The following is a 16,502-nucleotide window of genomic DNA, read 5'->3' on the forward strand; positions in this document are numbered from 1 at the left end:
AACACAGTCTATCCCCTTTCTCCTGATTTCGTCCAATAATCACTATTCAATCTTTAATATTGGCCTTAGTTTAATACGAAAGTAAAAAATAATAATTTTAATAGTATAGTTCTTACAAAATTATCTCAGAAGCTAGAATTCATCATCATCTCGAAGCTATTTTGAACAAAACTAATACTATGCTCGTTTATGCAAACCTAAAACAAAATACAATGATCAAAGAAAATTTAAGAAAAATGATGATTAATTCAAAATCATATAAAGATGAATCACACACTTAGTGATTGATAAACAATATTTATATATTATTCTATAATATAAAGATGAATCACACACTTAGTGATTGATAAACAATATTTATATATTATTCTATAAATTTTTTGAAGAACCATAACACTGGACACTTCGACTTACAGACGAGCCTCGAAAAAAATTCTTCCCCTTCAAGCTTTTGACAATTTTGATGCTTTCTTTAAGAGCCTTTTCTTTTGGAATGGCAGATTTGTTGAAAAAGCGTGGTCGGTAGCGTAGGAAAATGGAGAAAGGGTGTTTCTTTGTCAGATTGACATGAATTGAGAAAATGTGAAGGCATGGCTGCACTGAAAAATAGTGATTTTACTAATTTTGTGTAAAAAAAGAAAACAAAGAGGAAAATCCGCACAGGACGATGTATATTTTTTATACGTGTCCAACCCGTCCATTTGCTCTTTTATATACGTAGGATATCGTATTTTAATTGTACTTATTATTTTTGTTTATTGTGGTTTTATTTTCTAAGCTATGTTTAATTGAATTTTTATTTTTCATATTCCATTAATTAGCACACCGCATTTTTTACGATGATTTTTGTCAAAATATTATATTTATGTGTTGTAAAACAAGGGAAAATTATTTTGTTAGACTTTTGTATTTTTTATTTTTTTAATAAATATGATGGATATAATAAGTTGTGATATGTCGGTATCAAAGTCAAATTGTGTTAATTAACATATGGTTGACAATAAAAATGTGATGAATATATTGAGGAAATAAGTGATATATTAAGAGCCTATTTGAGAGTGATTTTTTTCCCCAAAAAAATTAATTTTTTGACCCTTATTTCACTATTTCAGCCGTAAATGGACCCCACTTTTCTTCTAATGGTCAAAAAATCAATTCTCAAAATCACTTCCAAGCAGGCTCTAAGTGAAGATTTAAGACGCACGCTGAGCGCAAATAAAATATGGTCCAACTCCAACTTATAAAAGTGTGGTATGATATAAATTGTTTTTTTGGCTGATCCAAAGGAAAATAAATGCAATTTGTCAAAAATGCCCTTTAAGAAGGGAGTTCAAGTACAACGCATGTCACTTCATCCAAAACCCAAGCCCTTGGTTGGCCCCATTTTTGGGAAAAAATAAATTTTGTGATTGTAATTTTCTGGGGAATGTATGATTAAAAAATAATGACAAGTTTTGAATTCAGACATAAAATTATTTAATTTAAGGAAGAGTAATTGAAAATGAGTTTGAAGAAAATAGATTCTTGGAAAATAGGGCTCAAACACGGGCTATGTGTTCCATCCTATAGAACTGATATACATACTGTTGTTATATTTAATCGGTAATGTATGGAGTTAAATTGGGTTCTCATATATCGTATTTGTGTTTTAGACAACGGATTCACATTTATCGTATTTGGCAATTGCTTACTGTATATGGCAGTGCAACTTATCGTATTTGACAGTGCAACTCACCGTATTTGACAGTGCAACTCATCGTATTTGCAACTCACCGTATTTGACAGTATAACTCACTGTATATGGGAGCTTACTGTATTTACAGTGTAACTCACCATATATGACAGCTTATTGTATTTGCAGACGAAACTCACCGTATTTGCACAAAAATTTGCATAAAGTGTTTTATTCATACACTAACTAAAATAATACTAAATTTTTTTACTTACAAATAGAAATACCCTATATGTGAAATCAATTTTTCACACATATAACGAATTTTAAAAAAAACAGTTTATTTTATTTATCTATTTCTAACAGAAATTTCAAGTACGTTGCAAATTAAATAAATAAATTTGTAAAATTGTAAACTGAATAAATAGCATATATAATTTCAACCCAAGGCCTACGTAAACACAGTTTCCTTAAGACAAATTCACTCCCTCACCGTGGTGCTAGATGTTTAGTTCGAGCGTCTGTCTCCCAGGATACAACGGTAACCAACAGAATCCGAGCACCGCGATTCTACTCCGGCGAACTGGGCGAGTACTCGAACAATATCACTTTACTGGAATGAGACGGAACAAAACAGAAAACAGGCTGGAAATTGCAGAAGAAAATTTTTCAGTGTATGAACTGCTAGAAATTGAGTGAATTATAGACTGAATCTGACCATTAGTTTTCTACATTAACCATTGCAGTTTTTGGAGTTACATTTCGGTTTCGACCATTAGAGTTTTAGGAGTTTCAAACACTCAAAAGTCATTTGGAAAACCACAAAAAAAATTGCAAAATGCAGACAATCCAAACTGGACAGTTTTTGCTCCATTCATCCTGCATTCATGTGCGCAGGTCGTACCCGCACCCAAGTTCAAGGTCCGAAAACTATTCTTGTCCGTGATTTGCACCCCCCTCCCCACGCGCGCGCATGTGGAAAGAGCCTCTACACTACACATGATCACACCATTCCAATGCATAGCCATATATAAAATGGTTTTGGTTTCCATATTTTTCCTATGTGGGACAAAGTTTTCTCACCAACATAGACCATTTCCAATTGTCCAATTTAGACTCCAATTTCTCATTCACCCGAACTTCATTTTTGGTAAATAAATACATGATTTCGATGTTCTCGCGAAGGAGAACACATATCAACTTTGATATTTCAAATTCGACCAACGGGTCCCACCGAAAATTGTGCCAAAAGTGAGTCAATTCACTCATTTTTCCAACAATCCCTCACATGAATGAAAATTGAGAGAGACACGAAACGTGAGACATAAGACTTGGTGATAAAGTTCAACGGTTGAAGCCTGCATAGGATAGGTAGGTGTTACCCTTTGAACCTTCCTTTGTGAAAGCATATTTACTTTACTGACTTACCAGTAGACGCGATGTCTTTGAACTGTTTTGTCGTTTGTGTAAACGATGATATACTTCATACAGGATTCTTCCTAACACCCTTCAGTTCTCCTTATTATGTTCGTTTTGGCCATGAACATATACCTAGTTCTGTGAGAGTTTCTAAGAACTGAGCTCTACACAATTCTTTTAGAAGTGGCCCCACTTCTTTCTCACATAGGTGATTTCTTATTACAAGTAACCCGATTACTTGGATCGATTTTCGACGCATAAGAATCATTAAAAGCCTATTGCTTAACCTTCATCTTTACGGGCATCACTGTAATATCATAGGAATGGATAGGAGGTGATGCCCACACATTAATTTTATCAAGTCTTTACAGTTAGATTGTCCCTTTGAACCTAGATCTTGGGATCTCCAGTCAACTAGGTTGGATTTCCTTTGTAATGACTTATTCTTTCAAGGGCTTGAGTCTCATTCCTTTCAATGATTACCCAACTAACATTCTATTTAACCCTTTGGTTAGCGGATTCGCAATGTTATCCTTTGACTTAACATAATCAATTGTGATAACTCCAGTTGAGAGTAGTTGTCTAATGGTATTGTGTCTACGACGTATATGTCTAGATTTACCATTGTACATGTTACTCTGTGCCCTTCCTATTGCTGATTGACTGTCACAATATATGCAAATTGCAGGCACACATTTGGACCATCTTGGAATATCCTCTAAGAAGTTGCGCAACCATTCAACCTCTTCACCACATTTCTGTAGGACTATAAACTTAAATTTCATCGTAGATCTGGCTATAACCGTTTGCTTAGAGGATTTCCATGAGATGACAGCACCTTCCAAAGTGAACACATATCCACCGGTGGACTTTGAGTCTTTTATATTAGATATCCAATTAGCATCACTGTATCTTTCAATGATCGCTAGATGTCTGCAGTAGTGTATTTCATAGTCACGAGTATATCTTAAGTACATCAGTACTCTTACTATACCTTTCCAGTGATCATTTCCTGAATTACTCGTATATCTACTCAATTTACTGACTGTGTAGGCTATGTCTGGTCTTGTACAACTCATTAAGTACATTAAACTTCCAATAACTCTCGAGTATTCTACTTGAGAGACACTTTCACCTTTGTTTTTAGAATGATGTTAACTCGTATCTATCGGTGTTCTAGCCAAGCCAGTATCATCATTGTTGAATTTTTTTCAAAATTTTGTCTACATATTGTGACTGGCTTAGAACAAGCCCATATGATGTTCTTGAGATTTTGACTCCAAGTATAATATCAGCTAAACTCATGTCTTTCATATCAAATCTCGAATTTAATATATTTTTAGTGGATTCAATCATCTTATTGTTTCTACCAACAATAAGCATGTCATCAACGTAAAGACATAAAATGACATAGCCATCTTTAGTATCTTTGACGTAAACACATTTGTCACATTCATTAATTTTAAATCCACTCTCTATCATTACATTGTCAAATTTTTCACGTCATTGTTTTGGTGCTTGTTTCAAACCATATAGTGATTTCACTAGTTTACAGACTTTCTTTTCCTGTCCTGGTAACGAAAACCCCTCGGATTGTTCCATCTAAATTTCCCTCGGGTTGTTCCATGTAAATTTCTTCTTCTAAATCTCTATTTAGAAAAGTCGTTTTAACATTCATTTGATGTACTTCTAGATTTCGCAAAGCAACAATCGCAAGTATCACCCTAATAGATGTTATTCTCGTCACTGGAGAATACGTATCAAAGTAATCAAGGCCTTCCCTTTATTTGTGACCTTTTATTACTAATCTGACCTTGTACTATTCGATAATTCCATCTGCTTTCATTTTCCTTTTGAAAATTCATTTGTAGCCTAGTGGTTTGCATTCAGGAGGAATATCCACTAGCTCCCATGTATGATTTTGCAGTATGGAATCTATTTCACCTTTAATGGCATCTTTCCATTGAGGTTCGCTTTCTAACATATAGGTCAGAAAATCAAGACCATAAGACTTTCTGTCATTTCCCGTTTGCTGCGTCTAACCTCAGTTTCTTCTTCTAATTCTTCGTCCTGACTATTTTCAGTCATTGTCTCATATGTTCGTTTAGAGGAGTTGGCTTCCTCTTTGAACTTGTATGGAAATACTTCTTCAAAGAATGAAGCATTCCTCGATTCCATTATCACGTTTTTGTGTATGTCTGGAATTTATGAATCATACACAAGAAATCAATAAGCACTGCTATACGTGCATAGCCAATGAAGAAGCAGTCTATAGTTTTTGGATCTATCCTTACCTTCTTTGGTGTTAGAACAGCCACACTAGCAAGTGTTTATAGGTAGACTTTCTTCCTTTCCATAACTCATAAGGGGTCTTTTCCGATTTATTTCAGAGCACCTTATTTAAAAGGTAATTTGCTGATAACACAGCTTCCCCCACATATTCTGAAGTAACCCAAAATTTACTAGCATTGCATTCATAATTTCTTTTCAGGTACGATTTTTTGGTTCAGCTACACCGTTTTGTTGCGGTGAATAAGGTGCGGTGGTTTCATATATGATTCCGTGTTATACACAGAAATCGATAAACGGTGCTCCATACTCACCACCTCGATCACTCCGTGGTACCTTAATTTTCTTATTAAGTTGAGTTTCAACTTCATTCTTATAGAGAACAAATTTCTCTATAACTTCATCCTTGCTTTTAAGCATATACACATAACAGTATTTTGTGTCATCGTCGATAAAAGTAATAAAATACTTGTTGCTACCTCTTGTTTGTACAAGTTTTAAGTCACAAATATCACTGTGAATTAAATCAATTGGTTCTGTGCTCCATTCAACTGACTTAAAGGATGACCTTGTCAATTTTGTCTTAACACAAGTTTCACACTTATATTCGAAATCATTATGGAATTTGGGTATGTTATTCGAGTTAACTAGTCTACGTAAAGTATCATAGTTAACATTTCCTAGTCTACCATGCCACAAACTGGAAGATTCAAGCAAATAAGCAAAAAAATTTGCTTTATTCATTTTTGGTTTCACAACCATTACATTCAGTTTAAACATACCGTCGGAAATATAACATTTTTTGACAAACATTCCACTTTTTGATGGAATGATTTTTCTTACTCAAATACAATGCGAAAATCATACTTATTCAAAAGAGACCCGGACACTAAATTCGTACGAATTTTTGGCACATATAGCACATTGTTGAGAGTCGGCTCTTTTCCCGAGGTCATCTTCAGAACCACCTTTCCTTGACCTTTGATTTCAGAAGTTGCTAAATTTCTCATAAACAACTTCTCTCCATTTTCAATTGCTTCGAACGCAGTAAACAGCTCCTTATCAGAGCACACATGCCTCGTAGCACCAGTGTCAATCCATCACTCTTTAGAGTTTGAACCCACCATATTCAATTCAAAAACGACGGTTGAGAGATTCAACTCCGACACATCTTGTGCCATGTAATCAACAACATTTGCTTCTTTCTTCTTCTTTGACAATCTGCACTCCGAAGACTTGTGGCCCACTTTGTCACAATTGAAGCATTTCTTTTGAAATTTTTTCTTAGAAATTCTACCTTTCAATCCGTGCTTGGTATTTTTTCCATTGGATGGGCCAAACTTGTTTTTGGAACTCTTACTGCTTTGACCATGCTCTACAACATTAGCTTTAGTAACACCAGGATTGAACCACTTCTTTCTGAACTTTTGTTGTCTTCTTCAATTCGAAGTCTAACAATAAGTTCTTCAACGTTCATTTCCTTTCGTTTGTATTTCAAATAATTTTTGAAATCTTTCCATGCGGTGGGCAATTTTTCAATAATTGCTGCCACTTGAAAGGTTTCACTCAACACCATTCCTTGGCATGAATTTCGTGAAGAATCACTTGAAATTCTTGCAATTGACTAATAACAGTTTTGGAGTCCACCATCTTATAGTCTACGAATCTGTCGACTATAAACTTTTTAGCCTCGACATCCTTAGTTTTGTAATTTCGGTCTAAAGACTCCCACAACTCCTTAACAGTTTTCATCGTGCTATACACATTATATAGTATGTCTGCTAAACTATTCATAATGTAGTTTCAGCATAAAAAGTCCGAATGCTTCCAAGCATCAAGTGTACTGACTGCTTGAATATCTCCTTCTCTTTCTTTGAGTATAAGAGCAGTCTCAGTCAAGAATCTCGCAAGATTCAAGGTGGTCAGGTAAAACAACATTTTCTGCTACCACCTCTTGAAATTCAAGCCATTGAATTTCTCCGATTTCTCTCCATGATTAACCGAAATAGTAACCGTTTGGCCAGTTGCTAGAGCCACAGTTTGACTCACAACACGACTAGGCAAGTTAATCACAGCAGAGCTTGGCCCTTGAGCCATAGTAGAGCCCACAACTTCATTTTCAGCAGGAATAGTTTGGGTCACATCCATGTTGGTTGGTTCGACAGCATTTCTAAAATGAAACAGTTATTAGTCTCCAATAAACAAATAAACTTGTTTACTACCAATACGTATTAAGGAGTTTTGTCTCAAGTTTGTTGTTATATTTAATCGGTAGTGTATGAAGTGGAATCGGGTTCTCATATACCGTATTTGTGTTTTAGACACCCGATTCACACTTACCGTATTTGACAATTGCTTATCGTATATGGCAGTCAACTCACCGTATTTGACAATAGAACTCACTGTATTTGGCAGTGTAACTCACCGTATATGGCAGCTTACTATATTTGCAAGTGAAACTCACCGTATTTGTACAAAAATTTGCATAAAGTATTTTATTCATACACTAACTAAAATAACACCAAGTTTTTTAACTTACAAATAGAAAATAGTCTATATGTGAAATCAATTTTTTCACACATATAACGAATTAAAAAAAAAAGTTTATTTTATTTATCTATTTCTAACAGAAATTTCAAGTACGTTGCAAATTAAATAAATAAATTTGCAAAATTGTAAACTAAATAAATAACAGATATAATTTCAACCCGAGGCCTGTGTAAACACGATTTCCTTAAAACAAATTCGTCCCCTCACAGTGGTGTTAGAGGTTTAGTTCGAGCGCCTGTCTCTCAGGATACAACGATAACCAACAGAATCTGAGCAATGTGATTCTACTCCGGCAAACTGGGCGAGTGTTCGAACAATATCACTTTACTGGAATGAGACGGAACAAAACAGAAAGCAGGCTGGAAATTGCAGATGAAAATTTTTCAGTGTATGAACTGCTGAAATTTGAGTGAATTATATAAACTGAATCTGACCATTAGTTTTCTGCATTAACCATTGCAGTTTTTGGAGTTACATTTCAGTTTTGACCATTGGAGTTTTAGGAGTTTCAGACACTCAAAAGTCATTTGGAAAATCACAAAAAAAAATTGCCAAACGCGGACAATCCAAACTGGCCAGTTTTTGCTCCGTTCGGTCCGACATTCGTGTGCGCAGGTCGCGCCCGCACCCAAGTTCATGGTCCGAAGGCTATTTCTATCCGTGATTTGCACTCCCTGTGCACGCACGTGGAGAGAGCCTCTATGCTACACATGATCACACCATTCCAATACATAGCCATATATAAAGTGGTTTTGGTTTCCATGTTTTTCCTATGTAGGACAAAGTTTTCCCACCAACATAGACCATTTCCAATGGTCCACTTTAGACTCCAATTTCTCATTCACCCGAGCTTCATTTTTGGTAAATAAATACATGACTTCAATATTCTCACGGAGAAAAACACATATCAACTTTGATATTTTAAATTGGACCAACGGTCCCATCGAAAATTGTGCCAAAAGTGAGCCAATTCACTCATTTTTCCAACACATACTTTATAGAATGTTGAGGATTAAATTGTCTTGAAAAATTATATAAAATTTTGAGCCACGTATAAAGGGAGTATTTTGTGAAAAGTGAGTTGAAGAATGTAGGTTTAAAAGTAGAAAAGTTATGAGTTCACATACAAATTTATTTTATTGAAAGAAAGTATATTATTCAAAAGCATTTTATTAAATGTATATCAAAATTTACATATGTGATTACATAATTATTATATGGCAGTCTATCATTTGTCAGTTTAAAATACAGTCAACTCGTTCATCCAATCATTTCCCTCCATATCATTTCCAGTAGCTACTTATATACCACTTTTATGTACGTATTGCAAAATTCTATTTAAAATGTGCTTGAGAGAAAATATGTGCTAAACATGGGCAAAAGCAAAGGACAAATTTTCTAGATAAAAACTATTGTGTATACCTGCGGGGTATTGCCGGGGTGCTGCATCGAATGAAGGTACATGTGAAAGAAAAGGCACCTGCGGCGTGGTCAGCATAATTAACTGCATCGCTTTGACCTAGGGATACCCTTTTTTTGGTTTAGTGGGAACTTTTTCTATGATATCATATGATAGAATAGAGAGGTTGATCATTTGAGTAGGATTTTTTGGTCGGATTTCACCGTCGAACGATAGAATTAAGCCCTTGTTTGAGTTTCATTCTTTGGAGGAAAAAAAATACAATTTTAAACAATATTTTGATTTTATTTCAACTACATATTTTTTAATAGAATAATATTACACGTAAATTAGAAATTTTTCTTATTTTTTAATTACACATTTTCCGTCAATATACTATTCAAAAATGTATTTTTTTTCCCAAAAATGGGGCTCAAACAAGGGTTAAGTATGTTTGGAAATCATTAGTAAACGTTTTAAATTATAAATAGATAGAAATAAGTAATAAATAAATGAGTTTATTTTTTGTTCTTTCAATATGTGTTATGTGTGAATGAAAAGTGATTTAGGTATTTATAATTATTTATAAACACGAGTCAAACATAAATTAAAATTTAAGAATGGGAGACCAAATTAGATGATGCTTACCAGTGTATATTAAATTTTTTAGCATTAGTTAGTGCTCTTCTCAAAAAGTAGTAGAGCGATATCTTGAAATTTATCAAAGATGTTTCTATCTTGTACTCGACTTGGACTTCTTGACATATATTGCAAACACTTGAGCATGGCTCAAGGGCATGTGCTTTTCCTTCTTTCATGTCTATCTTTTGCCTCATCATTTTCTCTAAATCTCCCATAACAAAAATATAATTAGTTTTTTAAGTGGTTTTTGAACCACCACTTTGTGTGAGTCCTAACTCCTAAACTCATTTTTAAGGAGAAAAAATGTATTTTTTGGATCAGTATTCTCTCTAATTAGAATATTTAAGAGATTCAAATAAATTGGACTCGAGCAGTCGAAAAAGGACACAACTTTAACCTGCAAAACTCTTAGGAAGGACTTTTAGCATTTACTTGCACCCTACTTCCATTCCTCTCAACAAAGAAGTGGGGCATTATGAATCATCATGTTTTTTTGTTTTTTTCTCCATGTTTAGCACAACATTTTCTTTATCTAATCTCTCTAGTCTCCCACATGAATTGTGCACTCAATTAGATTCTTGGGGTCTTTGAGCAATGCTTTATTCCTGATTTCAAGGGAGTACATTTCTTGCTTGGAGAAAGGCATACACATTGCATAAAAAATTTAGTATATAGTTAACGCTTATATAAGATTTAACTTTTCTTTAATGATGTAAATTGTTGGGATCGATTTTCAACCGTTTTATTTAAAAATTAATTGTTGTTCAGTAAGAGTATTAAGATATTAGATCAGCATTATTTGAGCGATTGAATCCATGAATTTTATCCAACGAAATTTTTTATTGTTATTCGAATTCGAGAAGGTGCAAAGTCATGTGAAAGAAGGTAAAAGTTAAAAAGAGGTTCATCATATCCTGCACAAACAAGTGGAGGGCCATGTTATGTAATTCCACTCCATTAAAGCCATAAGAGACGTTGGATGTGCTTAGAATGCTCAAAATCAGCTAGATTTAAAGGAGAAGAACATGATTCCACAAATCACTAACTTCACTTTCCTTTTTCATCGAAATGATTAGCTTTTCGCAAAGTGGACTGACCTAAATTTAGATTGGAGAGGTTACAAGATATTTTTAGCATTTTACCTGAGTTACTATGTTACAGTCTTATTTCAACAACAAGGACATGCCAGGCTCTGTTTTGGCCCAAGACCACTCAAGGTACAAGGGGGCCTCAAAAATTTTATGAAAGCCCAAAACGATTATCCCCTATGAAAAATGCAAATTACATTTGGTACTAACTATAAATTCTAATTTCATTTTTACTATCCACCGTTTTTTATTCTGAAAGTACATTTAGTTTTTAAGGCAAAATGGATAATTTAATAAAGGATAATAGCATAAATTAGCTTGATTTATGGAACATTTCAAGTCTAATTAAGGAATTTCAAGAAGACTACTTAGTTACAATTAGATATTTGTTATTTAATGGTAAACATGATTTTTCCTTTTTCAACATGAAAATTGATTCTTGGACTAATCAAATGGTGAGTGAGTACCATGTGTATAATGTTTCTCATCATGAAAAATTGTCTGATTCGACTAAGTTTAATACTAATACACTTGTAAAGAAAAATGATGTGTATGGATCTCATGATAATTTTTCGTCCAGGATCTCATTAGGGCTAATCCTTGGACATGCTTAATGTCTATTTCAGCACATGATGGTCGATTGCCGGTTGGGAGGGATCAACACATAATGGTCGATTGTTAAGGAGTGCAATATTACGTTAAGGGCATAAGCTGACAATTCCTTTTGGTAAGTTGTATTACTATTTCGAAAAAAAAAATCTTTCACGTACAAGTTATAATGTAATAACAACTGTAACAAGTAAATATTATCTTGTCGACGCCGATTTTCCATTGGTTTCGGGATTTCTTGCATCATACCGTGGGACTCGTTATCATCGTAGAGACATTGAGGGCCAACATCCTGAAAGTAGTAAGGAGTTATTCAATTTTCGACATTCATCTCTTCGTAATGTCATTGAGAGGACAATTGGTTTGCTTAAAAAAAGATTTGCATATTTGAGACATCAACCCTACCACAACATTGACACACAAGCAAAAATAGTTCTTGCTTGTTCTGCCATCACAACTTCTTAAGGATTGATGACATAGAAGATGTTTGTGAGGAGGACTTCGTTAGTAGCGATGATGAGGTTAACCCTACACACGTTGATGTACCTGAGGATGAAACTCCAAATGCTCACATATCTTTTACATCTCAAGAAGCATGGTCTAATAAGAGGAATACAATTGCTGAGTTAATGTGGGCTGATTATCGTCCCAATCAAGATGCAGGAGTCGATTTCGATTGAAATATGATATTTTATTTATGTTGTTGTGTGATGGACTTAAACCTGACACACTTTCATTTTTAGCTATTACTTAGAATAAAGACATATTGATATTATACAGGTTTTTTTTTCCCACGTCCTTATGTAATTGTTGACATAAGGTCTCTAGAATTTTAAATGTTGTAATTAGATTTGATATTATTCGTTTCAAATTGTTGACGTACATTATTTTTACATGTTTTTATTTAATGGTCAATCATAAACTTTTAATCTTGGTATACAGATTTCATGGCACATAATCGACAAAGCTCTACAACACCGTTTCGAGTGCCTAGACCAACCATCCATTCAGATGTGGAGGAAATAAGCTCAACCCAAATGGATCCCAATGCTAGGAATCGTCATGTGCTTTGGAGTGATGCAATGAATGATTGTATGATAACTGCATTACTACAGCAAGTGTTGGTTGGTCACAAAAGGAGTGACAATGGGTTTTCATCATATCATGTTTCCAAAGCAATTGATAGCGTGTATAACGGATGTGGAGTCATGGTCTCGGATAAGAAAGTAAGGGCGTGATTGAAGACTCTAAAAAAAGAATTTCTCGAAGTTCGCCAATTGTTGATTATAAGTGGTTTTGGGTTAGATCCTGACACTGGACGTGTCACAGCTGATGTTATAGCTTGGGAAGAGTTTTTGAAGGTACAATATTTCATCAACCAATTTATTAGGCATTAAATATTAGTAGTATAATATCTTTTGAACATTGATTACGCGTAGCATATATTCCAATCTTTTTTCCTTTGTAGGGGAAACCAGAATTCGGAAAGTGGAGGACCAAGCTTTGTCCTCATTATGATGATATGGAGGCTATCTTTGGAAATGACTCTGCTACGGGAGATCACTCTGTAACCGGCAATGATAATTTGTCTCCTATTCCTGGTATGTTAACGATCGTAAAAAAAATAATAATAAATAAATAAATAAATAATATATCATAATGCAAGTCATGAAAGTATTTCGATCGGACGAGAGTCTGGCTAAAGTATTTATGAGCTTGATTGATATAGAATTCATGCGTGATTTGATCTTTGAGAATATTGGTCGTGATCCGCCTCCACTACTTTAAGATGGCATGATTGGATAATTCAACAAACATATGTAAAAATATGATATCCATGTTAGTTTGGATTGCTACTCACTTTTAATAGAGATTTTTTTGTTTTTTAATTTTACTTTTTGCTCTTCTATTCTATGTTGGAAATAAGGTTGTCATTGTTTATTTGATTATCTCATAACTATTTTTTATTGGAATGAAAAGAATTAATTCTCATACATGAGTATAAATTTGAATTGGTGAGTTTGTTTTTTATAAATTTATAAATTTTACTTTTTTCGATAACATTATCTTCAAAATAAGACTTCTTCAAAAACCAAAAAAAAAAAAAAAAAACAAAACACACACACACACACACATAATAAGAGATATTACTCAATATATTTAATTGTGAAGGGACCTAAGTAAAACATTGATTGACTAATCGTCATGGAAAAAATTACAATTTTCCATGCAAAAAGTGACAATTTCCATGGAAAATAGTGGTTGTCAAACAACTAAAGTTGGAAAAAATGACTATTTCCATGGAAAATAATGGTTATCAAACACCAAAAGATGGAAAATTGGAACATTTTCTAGGTTGAAATTTAAGTCAATCAATCACGTGTAATTAACAATTTCATTGTAAATAATTTCCAGGCAATTGAATTACCTAGAAAATATTTTCTTTCCATGCAATTTTCCTACTTGCAATCAAACGTACCCTAAGGGAAATTGACCTATAATATAAACTCGGAATAGAAAAATATATCCTTTTTGAAAAAGAAAAAAAGTGGCCTTTTGCATTTTTGGGTCTTAAGAGTAAATATGACAAGTGCTGCTCTTTTGGAAATCAGAGCGTAAAAAGCTTACATGGACTAGCAATCACTCTTTGTAGGTCTTGGGTTACAAAAGAAAAAATATTGGTAAAAAAGTAGAGCAAGATATTAAAATTTAAGGTTTCATCTTAAAAAGTTAATTTTGTTGAAAGGAATAGTTTAAAATTTTTATGTTGACATACATTTCATATCATCCTTATCTGACGTAGAATTCTCTCTTAGCATACCCTTACAAGATGATCGCTCGTTTGAGCAAATTTATTTTAAAATTTGTGTGTTTATATTGAGTCTTAACCATGTTGAGTTGTTCGTTGAGACTAAAAGTCCCGTGCTAGAATATCGACATTATTGGGAGGAGTAATTTAAATCCTTATATATTATCAAAGTCTTATATATTTTCATCTCAATTCAATGTTGGATTTAATACAAACACCATTATGGTTTTTCTCCTTTTTTTCTAATCATGGTTTGTTCGTTGTAATTACTTTTTTATACAAGTTTTTATCAGCGCACTTGGTGTTATTTATATCAATTTGATAGGCCCAATATCTTATAGGCTTTTTCTCCTGGGAAAAATTCATTTATAAGAGTTTATCTATAGTTTATTTCAAAACTAAGAAAATAAGTTTAAAATTTCAAAATTCAAATATTATTAAAATTTATTTATCAAATAATTGATTAAAAAAATATTTTATTAATTAAACATATTAAAGTCACAAATATATATAATTTGATCACAGCTTATCAAATTAATTAGTTACAAATTATTTCTAAGCCACAAATCAAAAATTTTATAGGTCACAAAATTTTTGTTGATAACAAATCAAAAATTTCATGAGCCACAATTCATTAATCGGTCACAAAATCAAAATTTTTATTAGTCACAACTCATTTGTCGACCACAAATCAAAAATTTTATAGGTCACGATTCATTGATTGGTCACAAAATCAAAAATTTTATTGGTCACAACTCATTTCTCAATCACAAATTATCAAAATAATTAATCACAATTAATTTTACAGTCACAACTTAATAAATTATAAGTCACAATTACATTTTTTAGGTCACATACTATTTATTAGACACAAATTAACCAATTTATTGGTAAAAAAAAAAAAAAAAACCCCCCGTCCCATCCCATCTACCTCGACCACCACCCACCACAACTACCGTCGTCTCACCAGATTGTGCAAAACCACCTCAACAGTAACCACCACATAAACGCAAAATCACCACTGTTGTACTCACACCACCACCGATCAAAAAAATCACCACCACTGTAATCACACAACCTTCGATCCACACCACCACTTATCAAAAAATCACTACCACTGTAAATCACACCACCACTGTAATCACCACCGCCGATCCACTACACACCAACCTCAAAACCATCAATTGCAGCATCGCCACAAACTCATCAGAAAAAGAAACGCCACAAACCACACAATCAATCTCCGTCGCACACAGCGGCACTTTGAGCCACAAAGTGGTGCTCTGAGCTACAAAACTGATGAGGTACGTCGTGTGCCTTGAATAGCGACAATGCCACCTCTTGCGAATAGAGGCAAGGTGCGAACAGCCACAGTCTTTCTTCCCCTTTGATGACTGCAGATCGACTATGTTGACTAGCCAGAGGCGTCAGGAGCCTAGCATCGGTGATGCTCCAGTGATGGCACAGTAGAAAGAAAATGGAGTGGTGAGAGAACGAGGAGACTTAGAGTGAGAATGAAAAGTAAATTTTAGGGTTTGAAAAAATTGGTATAGATTAATTTTAATTTTATATTATTATTATTATTATTATTATTATTAAATTAAAATATAGAATTATCATCTAATTAATGTAAAAACAAAGTTTAAATCTGGTTTTTGAAATTGAAACTTAAAAATTCTGGTTTTGTATAATTTCCTCTTTTCTCCTATCAAGCTAGCCCACCTTCACAAGTGGGCTATTAAACTATCGAACCTAGAAGATTGGCATTAGCTCAATTACATTGATCCTAGATAGTAAACTTATACACTCATGAAAAAATTGAAACAATCCCACACATACTGTTGACACATAAAAATTCAGCCCAAATCGAACGGCCCAATGAGTAAAGCCCAATTGGAGGATCCCCAAATCAGATAGCCCAAAGAACGAAGTCCAATCAAACAAATCAAGGTGAAGGCCCAAATAAGGGGGCCCAAGAATGCTGTAACGCCATCGTCCAAGTTTGCAAGTCGCCCAGAATCTGAA

General features: G+C 33.8%; 1 protein-coding gene and 1 long non-coding RNA gene across 2 annotated transcripts; one reads left to right on the plus strand and one right to left on the minus strand.

Moving 5' to 3' along the window:
• Window positions 1-125: 125 nt before the first annotated feature.
• LOC111368301 lies at window positions 126-10,168 on the minus strand. Its single transcript, XM_022989537.1, has 12 exons — window positions 9,978-10,168; window positions 9,353-9,373; window positions 7,394-7,550; window positions 7,229-7,251; window positions 6,954-7,166; window positions 5,896-6,080; window positions 4,976-5,068; window positions 4,649-4,837; window positions 4,086-4,151; window positions 3,895-3,968; window positions 415-594; window positions 126-197 (listed from the first exon to the last, which is right to left on the minus strand). The coding sequence occupies exons 1-12, from the start codon at window positions 10,166-10,168 to the stop codon at window positions 126-128; spliced, it is 1,464 nt and encodes a 487-aa protein (XP_022845305.1).
• Window positions 10,169-11,858: 1,690 nt separating this feature from the next.
• LOC111368700 lies at window positions 11,859-13,279 on the plus strand. Its single transcript, XR_002698035.1, has 3 exons — window positions 11,859-11,969; window positions 12,611-13,029; window positions 13,137-13,279. It is a non-coding gene; the product is annotated as an uncharacterized LOC111368700 (long non-coding RNA).
• The last annotated feature ends 3,223 nt before the right edge of the window (window positions 13,280-16,502 follow it).

This window comes from Olea europaea, chromosome 19, assembly GCF_002742605.1.
Source record: "Olea europaea var. sylvestris chromosome 19, O_europaea_v1, whole genome shotgun sequence".
Taxonomy (NCBI): Eukaryota; Viridiplantae; Streptophyta; class Magnoliopsida; order Lamiales; family Oleaceae; genus Olea; species Olea europaea.

Bases quoted from the DNA above. Each gene is read 5' to 3' on its own strand.
- LOC111368301 (XM_022989537.1), bottom strand. From the start codon at position 10,168: ATGATGAGGCAAAAGATAGACATGAAAGAAGGAAAAGCACATGCCCTT. The intron at 7,551-9,352 runs GTATACACAATA...GTTTCATTTTAG, and splicing joins ACCCCGGCAATACCCCGCAG to AAATGCTGTCGAACCAACCA. The intron at 5,069-5,895 runs GTGATATTTGTG...CCTATATGTTAG, and splicing joins ACCAATTGATTTAATTCACA to AAAGCGAACCTCAATGGAAA.